At 35.6% G+C, this 17,964-nt stretch overlaps 1 protein-coding gene across 1 annotated transcript in view; it reads left to right on the top strand.

The window, feature by feature from the left end:
- The window catches only part of CWC27 (CWC27 spliceosome associated cyclophilin), a 103,476-nt gene that overhangs the window by 11,964 nt on the left and 73,548 nt on the right, over window positions 1-17,964 (top strand). Inside the window, exons 9-10 of the mRNA XM_005505968.3 lie at window positions 1,498-1,531; window positions 3,759-3,934. Of these exons, the coding sequence (XP_005506025.1) occupies window positions 1,498-1,531; window positions 3,759-3,934 (210 nt within the window). The remainder of the gene's footprint in view (window positions 1-1,497; window positions 1,532-3,758; window positions 3,935-17,964) is intronic.

The raw sequence follows: 17,964 nt of genomic DNA, 5'->3' as shown, positions 1-17,964 counted from the left end.
AGTGGTTGCTTGCTTCTAACTTTTGTTTCTTGCCTTTTAATAATTTATTTGTTCATGCATGGACTCCCCTATTACCCCAAGACTACTAAGCTTAGAAAGCTTCGATTAGAGATTCTGTCAGTCCAGATATATCAGAGAGATCATCCACAATCACATGTAGCCCCTTCAAAAAACTCCCAGAGGTTAGAAAGGCAGTTCCCTTTGTAGCCATGTCACAAATCCCAAGTAGGTTATTTTACCTTTTACTGTGGCTTCTACTTGTGCAGTACTGACATCAGAATTAGAGACCTGGATGCATTGTATTTTCTTTGATACTTACAGATATTGGGGGTTTTTTTTGCTTGTGTTCAATGTTGGTTGGTTGTTGTTGGTTTTGTGTGTTTTGTTTTGGTTTTTTTTTTTTCTAATATTATAATATTCTATAAAGAAATACTTCCACAGAGAGTTTTCTGGATTAGTTTTTTAAATTAAGTTAATGTGATTGGTTCCAACAAATTTACAAATATTTGATGACCTCGTTTACTTATTGATGGCTTAGAGTGCACCTCAAAGCCTTGGCTTTGGGGACTCCTTTACTATTCCTTGCTTTGTTTCTCTAAGATAACTTCTTTTTAAAATTGTGGGATGGAAAAATCCTCAAGGGTCTTAATTATTGGCTTGTGATAATAAACAGTGGATATATTAGCCTTAGTATATTCAAATATATTACTTTTTTTTTGTACATTAAACTGTCGCTGTATAACAAATGAAATTTTTTTTTGTTAAGCTTAATTATCAGCATAGCGCATGTCAAACATGCCTATATAGGGAAGGCTTTCCTAAATATAGACTGTTTGCAATGAAATACTAGGAATTGCTTGATATGACATAAAAACATCCATCTTAACAGTGAATTACTTTTTTTTTTTTCTAACTATGGTGTGATGCAAACAGTAGCAAAAAAAAAATTCTGTACTCAATTGTTGTGTAGTTTGTCTAACAGTATTCTTGTATTCTTTTTTATTTTTTTTTTTGTTTACTAAGATACTTTACTTATATTGTGTCATAGCACTTGACTGTATATTTGTTATTCCAGATAGAAAGCTATCAGACAGACCTGGAAATTGGTCTGCTTGCCCAATCAGACTCCTCTTGGACCAAAATTGTCTGGCTTAAAGTTTAATGATAATAGTAGCTTTTAATTCTTCGTCTTTCAAGAGTGTTCTGTTTGCATAGCTCAACATATAGTTAGAATTTATCCACCGTATAACAGTCTCTGGCTTTATTCTGTGTTTTTAAACATGTATAATTAGAAAGGATTATGACAGTTGAACAATAGAAAGTATTACTAATTGATACTGTTAAGATGAATGTGAGGATGATCTAAATGACTAGGTTGACTAAAATTTGAAGTATCTAATCAAACAATTTTTTAAATTTAAGAACGCAGGGTGTTTTTAAACAGTATTTTAAATCTTCTCTGGTACTTTAAAGTAGTAACAATTACTTTTTTTTTAGTGAAGCAGCTAGTGAAGAAAGGGATTTGAGTGAGGTAAGTAACAATTTTTTATTAATAAGTCTTGTTTTTTGCTGTGTGTGAATTAGGTTTTCCTAAGCAACCTAATGTACTACAGATAGGTAAAGCTTGATATCTGCCCCCACCATTCAATAATCTTCTCAAATGGCTAAATCATAGCCATTACTCATTAATTACTAGCCATTACTTATTCTGACATATAATGTCTCATTACATTTTTATTTCCAGAGCAAAGAGAATAGCAGGCAACTCTACCCAGTTAACAACAACAGCAAAAACTAGTATAACTTCCAGGCAGGTGGTTTTGCATTTCTGTGTCACTAGGGGAACACGGTCTTACACCTGAACAGCTTCTTTCCCCCAGAGTTGTCATGTAGCCCACTGTGAGCTGGAAATGTGTTAAATCTATTAGTTGGTAATGAGACTTCAGAAAAGTAAGTGTGTAAGAAGATATGAGATCAGGTGGAGTAAAAGACACAGAAGAGGGACTGAAGGAGGAGTCTGGGCAGGAGAAAAAAGTAAAGTTGCAGGAGGTAATGGGTTAATGGGTTAATGAGGAGGAGGCTTATGTCCTATTTGTCAGTGCTGTTCTAGAAGAAAATGATGAAATCCTGTGAAGAGTGAGGGGAATAGATAATTCTGGAAGTATGGGATTTAGCCGAGTTGGTCAAGTTGAACGTTTTTGTCTATCCCATTTTAAAATAGCATCCATAGAACCCCCTTCCCATTACTCAGATTTCTGTAGTTTTTAATAAGCTTACTACTTAGCAATTGCACTTTGTCTAGAGTTGCCTATTTCTGTTCTAGAAATTCCCCTATCCAACTCTAAATCTTTCCGTGAAATGCTCTTGCCTAAGTACTAACCAAATCTCCACTGGGAATCTGATTTTATTCTTGACTGTTAAACACCTTGAACACAGTCCTGTTATGTTCCTTTTCTGGATTCTCCCCCTGCTATTCAAGTCTGTTGTCATCCTATCTCCATGATATTTTATCAAGTAAGCAAATCCTACAGAAATCTTTGTTAACTTCTCTGTTAAACAACAACTTTCTGGCAAAATAAGTGAAATGCTGATCCTGTTACACTTTTGTCTTTTCTCTATTTAAAAAGAACAAATAAAACCCCCACAACAACCTTCAGTTGTTTAATTGATAAAGTATTTAGCTATTCTACTCTGCTGAATATTCACAGATTTCAGTTTTTATTCCTGACTGGACTTCTCTTGTCTAAATTTAAAATCAAAGGCTGATAGTCTGAAGATTCCTAAACAGTGTCTCAAATGCAACATCTGAAATCCACCTTTTGATTTTTCTCCTCTTGCTTCTCTCCCTTAGCCTCTATTGCCTCTCTCCTCTCCCCTGTATATCTCCTCTCTCCTCTTCTTCCCAAAATTGTGCCTCTTGCTGCTTTTTGGTTAAAATTACAATCGCATAGCATCTTATGCTTTCTCTTTGTAGTAGTAGTTAGCACCACTGTAAAATAAAGATATGTGGCATCCAGTCTTTGAGTTGACATCCTGCATTAAGATTTGTGCAGGCTTCTTTTGTCAGGGAAGGAAGCAGTTAAACTTAGATCCCTTGATCTAGTCAGGCTTCTTGTATGTTGCTGAGTGGAATGACTTATTTCTCCCTCCAAGTGTTTTTGAACAGGGTTAGTTTATCCCCTTTTCCTTCCTCTGCTGGCTTTGGAAGCGTGCCTCTGTAGCAAGTCAGGGTGATTGATTCCACAACCTCTTTTGATCAGTGTTGTATGTGTAAATTCCCTTATGGAGACTGAATGGCAAACCTCTTCCATCCCATCATGACTGTAGCATAGCTCTGTGGCAGGAAGTTCTGAATGAGTTTTGTTTTCTTTTAATGGAAAATGCAGGAGATGTTGAATGTATTGCCTTGATGAAATCTTGGATCCATGAACACAGACCGGACTAATACCACATTGAGATGAGGTCTTCTGCAGGCCTGTAAAGATTTACAGTGTAGAATAGACTGTTTTAGCTTTTTAAATGTTACAAAAAAGATTTGTGTATGAAAACAAATTTATTATATTTCTAATTTTGTGTTCCCTCTGAAGCAAATAAGGAGCTATTTGAAGTCTGCTTTGAAATGAAGTTTGTTTTAGTTTGCTTTGTGGGGTTGTTTTGTTTTTGTAAGGGATTATCTTTGTAAGAAAAACTTTTCATATTCAAAATTGTGTAGTGTAAAAAAAAAGCTAAAGAAGTTTTATTATTTTTAATCAATAAAGGTGGAAGAAGAACATGATGAAGATGCTGATAGTGTAGAAGTAGAAGCAGCTAGCAATGAGAGATTTCAAATAAAAGAACGCATTGCAAAAAAGTTGAAAATTGATCCGAATGAAACTGCTAAACAACCAGTTCAAGAGGAAGAAACTAAGACAGAAAAGAAACCAACTAGTCGCAGGTAAGTGTCGTGCCTTTTTTTTTTTTCCTCATTCAGCTAGTTTATAGTTAGATTTTCTACTCGATTCCAGTTATGCAGTTACTATGTTGATAGGTTAGCATTATATTAAAATTATCCCACCTCTGATTGTGCAAATCTGAAATTGCCTATTGCTTTCTCATTTCTTAGTTTCATTTGGCATGTTAAAGCAAGCAGTTACATTTTTGTTACACTGAGCCTTTATTGATACCCTGTATGAGAGTTTTATTTTTCCCTGTGAGTTGTAAATGGAGAGTATTTATATGTATTTAGTATGGTTTACTTTGTCTTTCTACACAGTTGTAACAGGGAGTTCGGTAGCTTCTTTGTGTGTGGTAATACATGGTGGTTGGGATTTACAGAAAGTAGAGGCTACCCAGTCATCTGTTAAAGTCTGGTTTAACACAGCAGTCATTCTTACAGTGTACTGATTTTTTCAGCACTACGATTGAAAAGTCAGGATTGGAATATGGCCATGTTTAGTAATGTAACACTGTATACAAATAACTAAACTAACTCTAGACAAATTATTATGTTTCTATAGCAGTATTCAGCTTTTTACAGACATAAAAGCGTGGGTTCCACAAGGCTGTGAACAAGCCTTTGTGAACAGCCATACTGATAAGCACTCAATTTTCAGTGAGTCAATTTGCCCTCTTGGAACTTTATGTCTTCTGACTCTTCCAGAGCTACTTGGGAGATTTCTACATAATAATATTTATGGACCTGATGGCAAATTTACTGCAATTACTGTCCAGTATTTCAATGACTGTTTGCTTCAGAAGTTACTGAACAATTAAGTCTTCGCAGTTATAGAGTTTAATGTGTAAATATTCAGTGAAACTCACTAGGGAGTAGCAGGAGGAAGCATCAGAAAACTGATTTAGATTTTGTGTTCTAACTCTGTACAGTTGTCATGAATAACTACAGGGACATCTTCAACTAGATCAGTTTGCTCAGAGCCCCATCCAGCCTGGTCTTGAATGTTTTCAGGGATGGGGCATCAACCACCTCTCTGGGCAACCTGTTAATCCTGCTAAATCTTACAAAAATAGTAAACAAAATCTGTAATTTAAATGGGTATTGTTTTTTCCTGTCATGTGATTTTACTTTTAGGTAGAGACAAGGCAACCGATGTTGTAGTTAGAATCACAGAATCATTTTGGTTGGAGGAGTCAAACCATAACCTAACTCTAGCAATAAACCATGTATCTAAGAACTTTGTCTAAATGCCTTTTAAACACCTCCAGGGATGGTAACTCCACCACTTCCCTGAGCAGCCTGTTCCAATGCCTGACAACCCCTTCTGTGAAGAAATTTTTCCTAATATCCAAACTGAACCTTCCCTGGCACAACTTGAGGCCATTTCCTCTCATCATGTCACTTGCTACTTGGGAGAAGAGACCAACACCCTCCATGCTACAACCTCCTTTCAGGTAGTTGTAGACAGCGATAAGGTCTCCCCTCAGCCTCCTTTTCTCCAGGCTGAACAGCCCCAGTTCCCTCAGCTGCTCCTCATCAGACTTGAGCTCCAGACCCCTCACCAGCTTCATGCCAAGTACAGGGGGACAATAATTTCCCTAGTCCTGCTGGCCACACTATGGGCCTTCACCACCCACTGTAGTTCAAATAAATGTTCATCAGAGTAGGCAGAGATGTGTGTGTGGAAGGTAGAAATACCAAAAAAGTAGTTGTATCTACCATACATAGCTAGAAGGGTAACGTCTATTATCAGAGATCCAGGAAACACCTAATACCTATCTGAATTGTTAATCTCTTCAGATATTTAAATATGCTAATAGAATAATAGAACTTCTAAAAATATTTTTGCAAAGTACTGTAGTAACCTGCATTGCTTTCTACAAATCTGTATTCTTTTGTGTCAGTTCTTTAACACTCATCCGTTTGCACACCTATTTCAGAGAAACAATATGGAAACAGTAGACACCTCAAATTCATGGTACTGAGATGCAAGACCACTTTAAAATGGGGTCATTCTTGGAATGCTTAGATGGTGAAGTTTATTTTAGTCATTTCAGTACACATTTGAACCTTTTGTGTATGTTTTAATAAAAAATGAGACGCTTCCCAGTTTTGTATTAGGAAGCCTCAGGAAAAAGAATTTCCCACTCATTCTGGCAAGTTCTTAGAGGAATTCCAGAAGTCTTACTTTTTTATATAGAAAGTTTAATCCTAAACTTCAAAACATAGAACATATTTACATGAAGGAATGTATACACATATAAGTGTTTGCCATCATTGCAAGAGTAATCAAATTTGTCAAGCATTACATCAAGTTTGTAAAATGACAGTGGCTTAATATGATCATCTGAAGGCTTCAGAGCAAAGGATCCTCTTCTCATTAGGCAATTAAAAATATTGGTTTTACATTTGTTTTCATCCTGTAGGTGGAGCTCAGATGCCACACATTTTTGGTTACCAGCTTTAAAAAAATTTCACTGCTTCTTGTTTGCAAGATATGCAGTGTGCAAATAAAGCACAGTTCACTGTATAGTTTTTCACTGTACAGTCAACAATTTCATTTGTGTCCTTATAATGGATGTGGTATTACATAGTGATATGAAATAAGTGTCTAGAATAGCTAACGTACTGAGAAGAAGAGCTCACTTTCTGAGGAGTTATCATCGCTTGAATTTAACTCTGTGATTGTATTTCATGTTATCTATTTTTCTCCTAATAGTCCTATGAAGTACAGTTGAAATAAGTAATCACATTTCTTTTAGCTTATAAGCCATCACTGACTATCATCAGGAGATTAATAGTAATAGCAGTAGTTACTATTAACTACTACTGTAATTAATAGTAGCTGTATTGCCACGGCTTTGCATTCCTAGTTTTTCTTGTATGCCTGTTGCTTGTCATAGGTAAAATAAAAACATCATCTACTCTGTGTATCTATGGGAAATTACTTGTTTCATCCTCAAAAGAGAAGTCTGTGACACTTTTGGAGGTGTAATTCTTCTGACTTGCTTTTCTCCATTTGTTAAAAGGCAGGATGAAATAACTAGTTTACTCACAGATATACACACTTGGTCAAATGACTTGCATCCCCACTGTCATTTTGTCATCTAAACACGATAGTAATAACAATAATTAATAATGCTAGGCAAACATGGTCAAGTTCATGCTTAAGTTGTCCAGAAGCACTTTAAACATATAAAAATGCACGTAGTTAAGACACTGTAACAATTTCTTATTGTCTGAATAAACATCGACAGACTGAGCATGCAGGGTTACTTTACTGAAGTGCTTTACTACTACTGTGGTTTAGAACAGCCAATGGTGGCTTTATGTGTGATCTCTTGGAAGTCTTTTAAAAGACCTTTAAATCAAGACTTGTTTTCACTTTGTAAATCTGTGGTTGTTATAAATGACGAATTGGAAATTTTTTCATAAATTAATAATATATAGTAGTACATTTTGTTCTAAATGCATTTATTGTGCACTAGTTACCTTATGCTTATAACGTGGGCATTATAATGACAAGAAATTCTGAAGGCTCCCGTAATTCTACGGTGGAAGAATTCTTGTCATTCTTATAAGCATTGGAAATCTGTAAGTTCTTTGTTATTTATAACAGTTACATTTCCATGCATCTGTGGGATACAATCAAGGGGGCTGAAACTGGTGCTGTACAAGTCTGCTGTCTATAATCTTCATTGCAGGGTGACTGATACATTGCAAGGCTGCTGTCTGTAACTTTTGAAACACGGGAAATCCTCTGACTGGAGAATGTTGCAGGTGTTGCACCCATTTTCAAAAAAGGGAGTAGGGATGATGCAGTTAGCCTCACTTTTGTCTTTGGTCAACTCATGGGGCGATTCCTCTTGGAAGATATTTCTGGGCACATGAAGGAGCAAAAGATGATGGATTTAGCAAAGGCAAAATGAGGAGAGAGCAGTGGATATCACCTGGCTTGAGCATTAGGCTAGACCTGAATGCCTCTGTGATCTCATTTTTTAAAAATTCTAATCATTATAACATACAGTGTAATAATAATGATGTACAGGCTGCCTTTATGTTCTTCACCTTATAGCTGTTGTGGCTTGCAAGAGATTGAGGAGTGTTATAGTAGAATCCAATACACTGAAAAAAGTTATGTGTTATCTTCTGTAATCTCACTTCCTTTTATACAGTTTTGTCCCATAATATGCTGACAGAAAGGTCCGGAAAAAAAAAAAAGCAACAAAACTGTGAACATCCCAAGGTCCTGCAGTCTTGGTTTGAAATGTCATTTGAATAACTATAACTCTTTGGAGAAACAGTACCTCTCTGATGGAAAGTACTAGGCATATGAAATATGCTGACATATATAAAGAGCAGTAGGGCAGTATTTCAATCTTTTAGAGTTTTTTTGTATCTTGATCAACCTGTGTCCAAGCAGAATTTCATTAGGTTAGTCATTTGCCTCAGATACAGTAGATGATGAACACTGTCTGAATTAACAGTTTTGCTTGTTCATCATATGAATTCTTGAGAACATACTGATTCAAGCTTGTGAACTTCTCTGCAGATATCTGGCAAGGACATAGGAGATACAATTTCTGTGTTATGTGGCTAGTACCTACTTAAATATTTTCCATTTATATGAGGACAGTGCCCTTTCATTAGAGGAACACTTTATGGGAATCTGGATAATACGGCCTGAATAAAGAGGTAAAGAATCTGGAGTATTAGCTGTGAGAGAAGATTTATTTATTCCATTTATTGTTAATTGAATTTACAGCATAAGACTACAGAAAGCTGCTGCCACATGTCAAGGTCAACTCTTTTTCCTGCCTTTGCTTTGTAAGTGTAGGTGCTTCTAAATATAGCCCTTGCCACACATAAGCCTAACTCAGCTCAAACGCAGAGTTTGCTTTAAGTGGGTACTGTCTTTGAAGAATTTAGAGATTATGTTAGAAATTAAGTAGACAAAAATAATGGTCTGTGAAATATTATTATACGGCATGCTACCTAGCTGACGCTGAAAGTCCACTGTACTGGTTCTGATTTACACGTGCCTCCTGTGGTTTGCAGGTGGAACTCTCTTGAATCCTAAGTACTAAATGTCTGTGTTATCAGAGAGAACATGTCTGTTGTGCTATATTGCTGCAGCTATGATAAACAGATGTATATGAGCTGGAGCTACCCGATAGAAAAGGGGAATCGTTTCGTTTTGGTTTCTTTGTGTTTGGTTTTTTTTTTTTTCCCCCTCCTGTTGTGTTTAGAAAAAGCACAGACACAGGTTGGTAGGAATTCATTGTCTAGGTACGAAAATACGAGAGGAATGATGTTGGTGTAAGCTAAGTTTATGTGACTTTCATGAGGAAATCTGAATTTATTTTTTTTTTAATGTATTCTTTAAACTAGTGCTTAAAATAATTAATTCTTTTAAATTCCCCTTTGGCTGAGTGTGTACCTGGTTAACGTAGTGGCTCTTTTAGACTTCTGCCTTTTGAAAAGTATAAACATATAAACTTCCACATAATGTACATTTGTAATTTATAAAATGAACTTTGTGTGTGTGTGTCTGCTTGTGAAGATGTCTTTAGAAATTAGATCCCCAGGAAAAAAAAGTTGTATATTTTTATAATGCCTTGCTTGATCTTGACTATGGCTAAAGTTAAACTAGAAAATCACACACACAGGAATTCACTTCAGATATAAGAGAAAAAAGAAAGATGGGAGTTTAGCTGTATGTATTTCAAGAGTGTCTGAAAGAAAGGAGATAGTTTCTCAATCCTTTGTTCAGTTGTTGATATCCTAACTTGGTAATGATACCATACACAGACTCACCCACAGGCTGTATAATACCTTACAATCTTACCTACCTGCATGTTGGATGTTTGCTTTGATAGGTGTCCACATTAATTTGTGTGTGTTGCGTATGCTTTGAGTGACTAATTGTGGCATACAAATTCAATGTGGATTTGAAACCAAAGTGCTGAATTATTAATTGCCATTTATCCAGTCATATGGAAATTGCTCACTTCTGCAAATGTTTACATGACTCAATGATTCCAGTGAAACTATTCCTGTAAAGTAGAAGTTCATAGAAATAAGCCTGAGAAACACTGAAATTGCTTTGGACTGGAATTTGACAATCATTGTGTGGTATGAAGGATAAAGGAGAAGAAGGAATATTTTGCCTAAATGACAGAAAAAGTTCTTACCCTTGGGACTGAGTAACTTCTTTTTTTTTCTTTCCCATAAGGCTGTCTCAAGAGATAATTGTCTTCCTTTCTTTCCCCTTGGCCACTTTTTCTTGCCTTTTTTTTCCTCAGAGTGCTACAGTTGCTTATGGAGTTCATTGTAAAATAGATCGCTTATACAATCCCAGCAAATCAAATTTTAAAAAAGTCAGCTACAAAGCGAGTGCCAGAAGTAAGATGTCAAAGACAAGAGACTTGTAAGGAAATTTTCATTCTGTAGAAAGTGTGTGTGACCTGCCCACAGCACACTGCAGAAAAAGAGGCAGACATCACTCTTTGAGCGAAATGGGGATGGCATCTTGCTAAGATTAGAATGTTGAGTGATACTCGCTTTTGATTTAATCCTTACGTGTTCTGTCAAGTCACTTTGTTATTAGGATTTTTCTCATAATTTCGAGTAACACAATAGCACTAATGCTTTCAAAGTACGCTTAATTGGTGTTTTCTTTTGCTTTACATACTTCTTTTCCTCCATGCATGAGGGATCACTTGCCTCAGTCTGACTGATTTTCTTTAAGAAAAGCAATAATATTTGATTTAACTACGTGTAATGTTTTAAATTTTCTCCATTCTTCTTTAGAACTCTTGGTCAGTTACTTTTTGACTGATGTGGTTCTCTTGTAATTATCTCAGAAAATGAACAGAATTATCATCTTTTCCTGTGGTAAAAATGAATCCTTGAGTTATCTCTAAGTTTAAGAAGCCTGTGCATTCCTTTTTATTTGCATTTTTGTATTTTGTTCAAGAAATCAGTGTGTCAGGCATGTATAAATGGCATACAGGAAAGATTACTTCAGAATAGGGTTTAGAAATATTTTTCTGAATAAGACCATTTACTTATGCTAAGGACTGCATTACTCATGTATTCTTTTCAAAATAATATAGATTTTTCTGTATTCTTTACCTTAATAACATTCATTGTAAAGAAAAAATAATCCCAGACATGCTCTTTGTAGAGTTAATGATTGGCAGTGACTTAAAAGCAGACTATACCATATTAAACACAAACCAAGATTGGGCACAAAACCCAGAATCCCAGCACAGAGATTTTTCTTGGCTAAGCATCAAAGCATGTTAATAGGTATAGTGTTAGCCTGGGACAAAGACGGGATTGTTACTGTGGTATATTTCATCCTGCTGCTACTTGGCAAGAGTCAGTGTATTTTTAGGTGAAGTTTGTGTGTGCATTTGTCTAGTCACCTGGAAAAAAGGATGCGTAGATGACCCATGAAAATGCAGTTAGCGTGGTGGAAGGTGAGAATGTGTAATCCTTATTATATAGGGAATTGTTAGCACTATATTGTGGGCAAGATATCATTTCAAAGAGCCAGAGTACTTTCAGTTGTTTAGCTGCACATGTGATTTCTTTTTTTTTTTTTCTTTTTGGTAACAAGAGGGATTTAACAGTGGTATAGCCATGTACTTTTTAATTGCTAAATGTTCATGCTCCATTTCCTTTCTTTGTTTCAACAGAGTTGAGTAGCATGGGAAGAGACATTTTAAGGTTTTAGTTTCTGTTATAGAATACATTTTTTTTTGTAAATATGAACAGTACATCTTAAAGTGATACTGCAGTGAAGCATGGCTACAGTATGTTCAAACATTTTCTTTATTCATCAAATCTGCTGTTTATCTCTAGAGTGTCAAGTTGTGGTATAAAGTAATATTTTTATAATTTTACATGCTTTACTACAAAGACTAATAGGTATGTTTAATAGCGCAGAACAAGTTGTGTTGGTTATCAGATTCTGGTTGTGGAATATTTATAATTAATAATGTTTCATTAATAAAAAGAAGTTAAATTCAGTTCTTGCTTAAGAAGCTGCTGTATTAAGTTTTTTATATTTAGTAGTTAATAGAAGGTTGTTAGATAAATAACAAAACAAATTATGAATTTTGTAAGCAGAGCAAATTTGATTTGGAAATCTTTCAGGTGGTAAAGATAACTGCTACTAAATTGATTACTACATTTCTTTTATTCCCAAGATGGTAGCTACTACACTGTCTTAGATAAAAAGCCATGTTTAATATTACTGTCCATCCTTTTTTATAGCACTTAACACACTGGTCATTTTTAGAGTCCAGGTCTTCACTGAAATGTCAGCCAGTCCGCCTATTATCTTTGTTGTTAAATGGGAGAATAGATTTTTCAGTCATGTTTTTAGGGGAGAATCTTAACAAATGTTTGCCTTTCTAAGGCCATTTTCTCTTCAGCCTGAAATAATCCAATTTCTAATCAAAGCATTAGCAGCATCACAGTGTTAGCTTAGTGATGAGCTTTATGTAAGTTCCTATATAAATCAATAGTGGCATTCATTTATCTTATCATGGTTTCTTTCTTCTTCCACTTTGGTCAACAGGGGAGCTCAGCTCTCTTTCCGTGAGAACTGTATATCGCATGGTAATTAATGTTTTCTATGGTATCTTTTATCTTTTGTTGTTGCTTGTTGTTGTGTGTGGTGGTGGTGGTGGTGTTTTGTTTGTTTGTTTGTTTTTCCTGAAAGCACTCTTCTCCTTTCCTGTGTTCTACTTCCATAGGTATATAAGTAGGCTTTCCAAAATAAGCCATTGCAGAGGACCTTTTCCAAGAGAACATTTCCTTTACTGCTGTATATGTACAACAATATCATTTTCTAATTCTTTGCCACTAGCTGAATTATGATCAACTAAATTTTTAGTCCTTTCCCTGCCGTTGTTAGACTTCTACTTTGTTTTCATTCCACTGTCACTTTGCTTCAGTAGTTTGGCCTATTAAATGTCACTTATATTCCCATTTCCTTTGTAAATTTTTCATTTTCAGTTTTGCTTTGCTAGCTATTCCTCACAGCAGTTTACATTGTTTGGGGGAGGGCAATTGCTGATGGCAGTCTGTTATTACATTAGAGTTGAAATCTGCTGCAGAATATTTACTCTGATTAAATATTTTTGCATAGTAATATGATAATTATTTTACTTGTGATACATTAACTTTTTAAAATTACATAGAAATGTTTAAGTTAAATGCTGTCCTTAAATACAGTAATAATTTATGCTTAATATTTGTGAATAGTAGAGTATCTCAATTACTTCCCTTTTATTTTTATAGTTTTATCATCTTCCTTCTGAATGTGGGCATAGAATATTCAAAGAAATTTTTAAGATTTTTTTTTTTGGTGCCAGTATGTTCATGTTTAAATCTGTTTTCTTTGGAAATGGTGAAGGGAATAATTTGAGAGGCGCTTCAATAGCCAGTGATGATGGTTGCATTTGTCTACTTCCTTTATTTTAAGGGGGTGGTTTCAGGTTTTTTCACAGATACATTTATATTAATTATAGATTGTTAGCTGCTTTGCTGCCTCCAGACTTCTGGTGGATATTATATGAATCTTACAGATGTGATTTCAGGAATGCTATTTCAGAATAAATCACACAGAATCACAGAATGTCAGGGATTGGAAGGGATCTCGAAAGATCATCTAGTCCAGTCCCCCCCGCCAGAGCAGGAACACCTGGATGAGGTTACCCAGGAATGTGTCCAGGTGGGTTTTGAATGTCTCCAGAGACTGAGACTCCACAACCCCCCCGGGCAGCCTGTTCCAGTGTCTGTCACACTCACTGTGAAGAAGTTTCCTCTCATATTTAAGTGGAACCTCCTGTGTTCCAGTTTGCACCCATTACCCCTTGTCCTACCATTGGTTGTCACTGAGAACAGCCTGGCTCCATCCTTGTGACACTCGCCCTTTACATATTTATAAACGTTAATGAGGTCACCTCTCAGTCTCCTCCAAGCTAAAGAGACCCAGCTCCCTCAGCCTTTCCTCATAAGGGAGATGCTCCACTCCCTTTATCATCTTTGTGGCTCTTTAGCAGACTCTCTCAAGCAGTTCCCTGTCCTTCTTGAACTGAATGATTCTTCACAAATCTTTCTTCAGTGTTTCTAGCAATAAAAGCCAGAATTTTGTTAAAGACAGGGTTTTTTTTCTAGCTTGATATTTGTATTGAAAAGCAAAAAAGCAGTGATATTTCCCAGAACTGAAGACCAGAATATAGGATATTGACCCTCACTTTGTTGAGCCAATGCTTTGTAAAATCTGCATTTTTAGTTTTAATAACCTATTCTCTATGGTTACTATCTACAACAACAACAACAACAAACCACCCCAAACAAACAAAAGAGGAACAAAGCTAAGCCCTGAGCACTCTGAGCACAAGCGCTGCCCTGTACACTATACATGGAGTTTATGCTCATAGAGACAATAAAAATTATCTCCTTTTGAAAATATACCTTCATTGTACTGAAAGGCAGCCTCACTGAGAGTGTTGATAGGATAGTAGGTATGACTAATATTCTGCTATTGTCTTGTAGAGTGATATTTTTATATTCATGAATTATATGCTCACAAACATACTTCAGTGCCCTGTGTGCTTGTGAGTCTAATCTGTGTTCATCATAGATACTTATGCACAATATTTTCATGACAAAATGTGAACAGTTTTAAGATTTTGTTTTTTTTAATATGTGTGAATGTCTGTTTACTGCCACATTTTGGTAAGGAATTTTGAATTTGTTCTCTTTTCCCATCTGTTTTCTTTCTGTGAGATTAATTGCTTGAAATGAGTGGTAAGTTGGATAACTTTTTGCAGCTTAAATTTTTGTCTCTTTGAGGCCACAGGAGTTTATTTGAGAACAAAGGAGTAAATTATGGCACTTACAAGCTAGATCCTCCAACCTTTTTCTGCAAGTGTCATGTTTTCTGTAACTAATGGACTTACTAGTTCACTGAGCCTAAATTTAGTAAAACTGACTAAACATGGTATAAGTATTACAATAAATTTTAGGAATTACATTTTGAGGAAGAACTTTTGAGGTTCATTGCTGGGCAGACTTCTTACTGGTCAAGAGTCAAGAATATGTACAAAAAGAAATACTCTCTTTTTGATCAGAATCCTTTGCACATAATAAAGACAATGGCATGTAAATAAAATGAATTGTTTTTTACAATAACCACTGTGATGGTTTATTCAGCAGCTGTAATTTTAATGATTTTCAATGTGTGCTCCATAAAGAGTGTATACAGACTGACGTCTGTTTTTTAAAATCACTTGACTTTAAAGTAAGTTTAAGCATGTAGAACTCAGTAGAGTTCCATAATAAGTATAGGCATTAAAAACTATTTTAGATGTTTTAGCAGAAATTTATTTAATGAAAATTATTATCACAAGCATTGATTATGTCTGCAAAAATATCTAAGATGCAAAGCCAATCAAGATTCTGAAGAAAATTTGTGTTGGCAGGAATAAAGAAAACCCAACTTAAGTCCTTATAAGGGTATATCTGCTTCTAATGAGAAGAAGCTGTTTATCTAATGAAAATGGAAAACATCCAAAAAGCCTGGACTTTGAGAGGATAAGGCAGAAAAGACTACTATGATTATTTAATTCAGTGTTTTACCTAACAGAGCACACTACTCTCTTGAGTTCTTTTCTCCCACTCTTATATTTTGGTGGAGAAAAAAAATCCCATTTTAATGTAGAGGTTTATTCTGAAAGATACACCACTTAAATTTTCTGTGGTTAAGTGCCTTTCTTGTTAAATAAATAAAAATGGTTCTTCTTTTCAGTTTGCCATTTGGTTCATCCTAGAGCCATTAGACCTTTTTTCACTTGTCTTCTGTTAGCAAATAGACAATTTAACAGAGCTGGCTCTAGCCTTTGAGTTTTTATTAATCTCTTACAATTATCTTCTTTCCCTATGGTATGTTTTCTAGTTCTTTTGGGTCCAAGAGCTCAGGGAATTTCCTCTTCCCTTTCCAGTAAATTGGGGGAATTTCTTTGAGACATCTGAGAGACAGGGGTCCTAAAAGTGCACAGAAGAGAATAATGTATTACAGCATGCTCCCATGCTGCATTATTTTTATCTGCCTCTTTCTATCTGAGGGATGTTATAGAAGAAAGAAGTGTTGCTGCAAGAGTAAGAAGGCAATCTGAGTTTTAGTGGATTTTGTGCAGTGCTACAGAAATGTGGCATTACTGTCTGCAAAGAGAACTCAGTTTTAAAAGTTGTGTGAACCATGCTACTGCAATGTGGAATTGAAGTTAGTCATGTTGGACCTATCAAGTTGATAGCCATGAATTTAACTGTCTTTGCACCAAGTTTGTATGCTTGGAACACAAGGGAGCGATGACAGACCTGGCCTTGGAAAGAACCAGTTATTGTTAGAGTTTGTGTCTGGTTTTGTGTCTCATTAAAGCAATCTTTACCCTTTCCAGACTTCATCTGTCTCTAGAGATGGCTGTTACAGATGAGGTTCGTGAGCCTTCTGTCTTTGCACATGTATGTCTGGCTAGATGCTTTAGTGATCTGCTGCTGAATTCATGCTGAATTCATTCTTCAGGTCAACAATGGCTGATGCCAGGTTGGACTAGGTAGTCATGCCATGTCCACAGCTCAGTGCTGTGTATCTGTATGGTCTTCAGTTGCATCCATGTGATAGGTAGGGTTGGATTTTGTGGCATGTCTCTTCCTAAGCCTGGACATAAACCATATATATTTGCAGCTTGCTGCTACTGTGTTTGAGGGAGATTCCAATGTACCATCTATCCCTCCTTACTAAACTGATTTTACCACTCTGTTATAAAGTTGTCATTCATTGACTGCTATCTGGCCTTGTAATAATTATTAGTTCATGGAGCTGCATAATTTTTTAGTATATTCACTTAAATTGTGATGAAGATGTATTTGTAGTCTACAAACTTGAATTTCTTCCTTGTCTGCAAAATCTAGCAGCTGCTACCTAGGCACTTTACATGGCAGTATACTTTTTTGTGCAAAAATAATAGATAAATAAGTATCAGTCTCGAAGAATTTACAGATTAATTTGTATTCATCCACTAAAAAGAGATAAGACAGAGGTTGAAAGATCAAACAGTAATGATCTGAATGGACCAATTTGATAATTAAATACATCCTCAGGTTAGCAGGCCTTTACTGCATTCTTAGACATTCTGCCTCAAATTTTACAGAAAAGACAAAGCCAGGGTAATTTTGCTTGCTATAAATTATGTAGTACCTAACATTTGGAAAGGAAAATTGATATAATTCTAGATTGATTTAGTTTTGAAGTATTTCTAAAAATGGTTTGGACCATCATGAAGAACTGGATTTGAGTGAACCCTGTATTCCAAACTGTGATAGCAAAATATTTCATTTATACGCATTGCTTGGCTATGTTGCAGCTACTTGGTTTCTTGGATCCTCTTTTGATAAATTTAAAGTGACATATAATTTTCTCATCACTATTTTCATTAGTTCTCATTTTGGCTCATTGTGTACTTGAATTTTTTTTTTTCCAATAAAAGGGTTAATGCACAATGTTTGACAACTTCCCCAGTTGGAGAACAGTGCAGCATACCATAGTCACAGTTGGATAATTTCACAGCAAAATCACTTTTTAATGAGAGCAATATCAGCAGTGCAGAGCTTTTGAAGTTCTTCTTAAGTTTGGCTGATAAGCAGCCATACTGAGCTCATTGATGGAAAGGCATCATTTGCTGAACAAGCCTCATACTGAAGACTGGAAGTCACAGTTACATCACTGCTTGGTTAATTGGCTGCACCTGTCACTTGTTAACAGCTCTAATCCAGTAGGCTCTGAACCATGTGTTGAAAGGTCAACAGGAGCAGGAAAGAGCCTGCTGCACTGAGAAACATTGTTAGATGTAATCTTATTTGGGCAACCTGTTGTGCTTGTTAAATTCAAATTGTCGCTTTTCAGCTCATGACATGAGTTTCTCAAAATGAGAAAGTTGCAAATAACT

This window comes from Columba livia, chromosome Z (assembly GCF_036013475.1).
Source record: "Columba livia isolate bColLiv1 breed racing homer chromosome Z, bColLiv1.pat.W.v2, whole genome shotgun sequence".
Classification (NCBI taxonomy): Eukaryota; Metazoa; Chordata; class Aves; order Columbiformes; family Columbidae; genus Columba; species Columba livia.
This window is presented reverse-complemented; position numbering and strand designations above follow the sequence as displayed.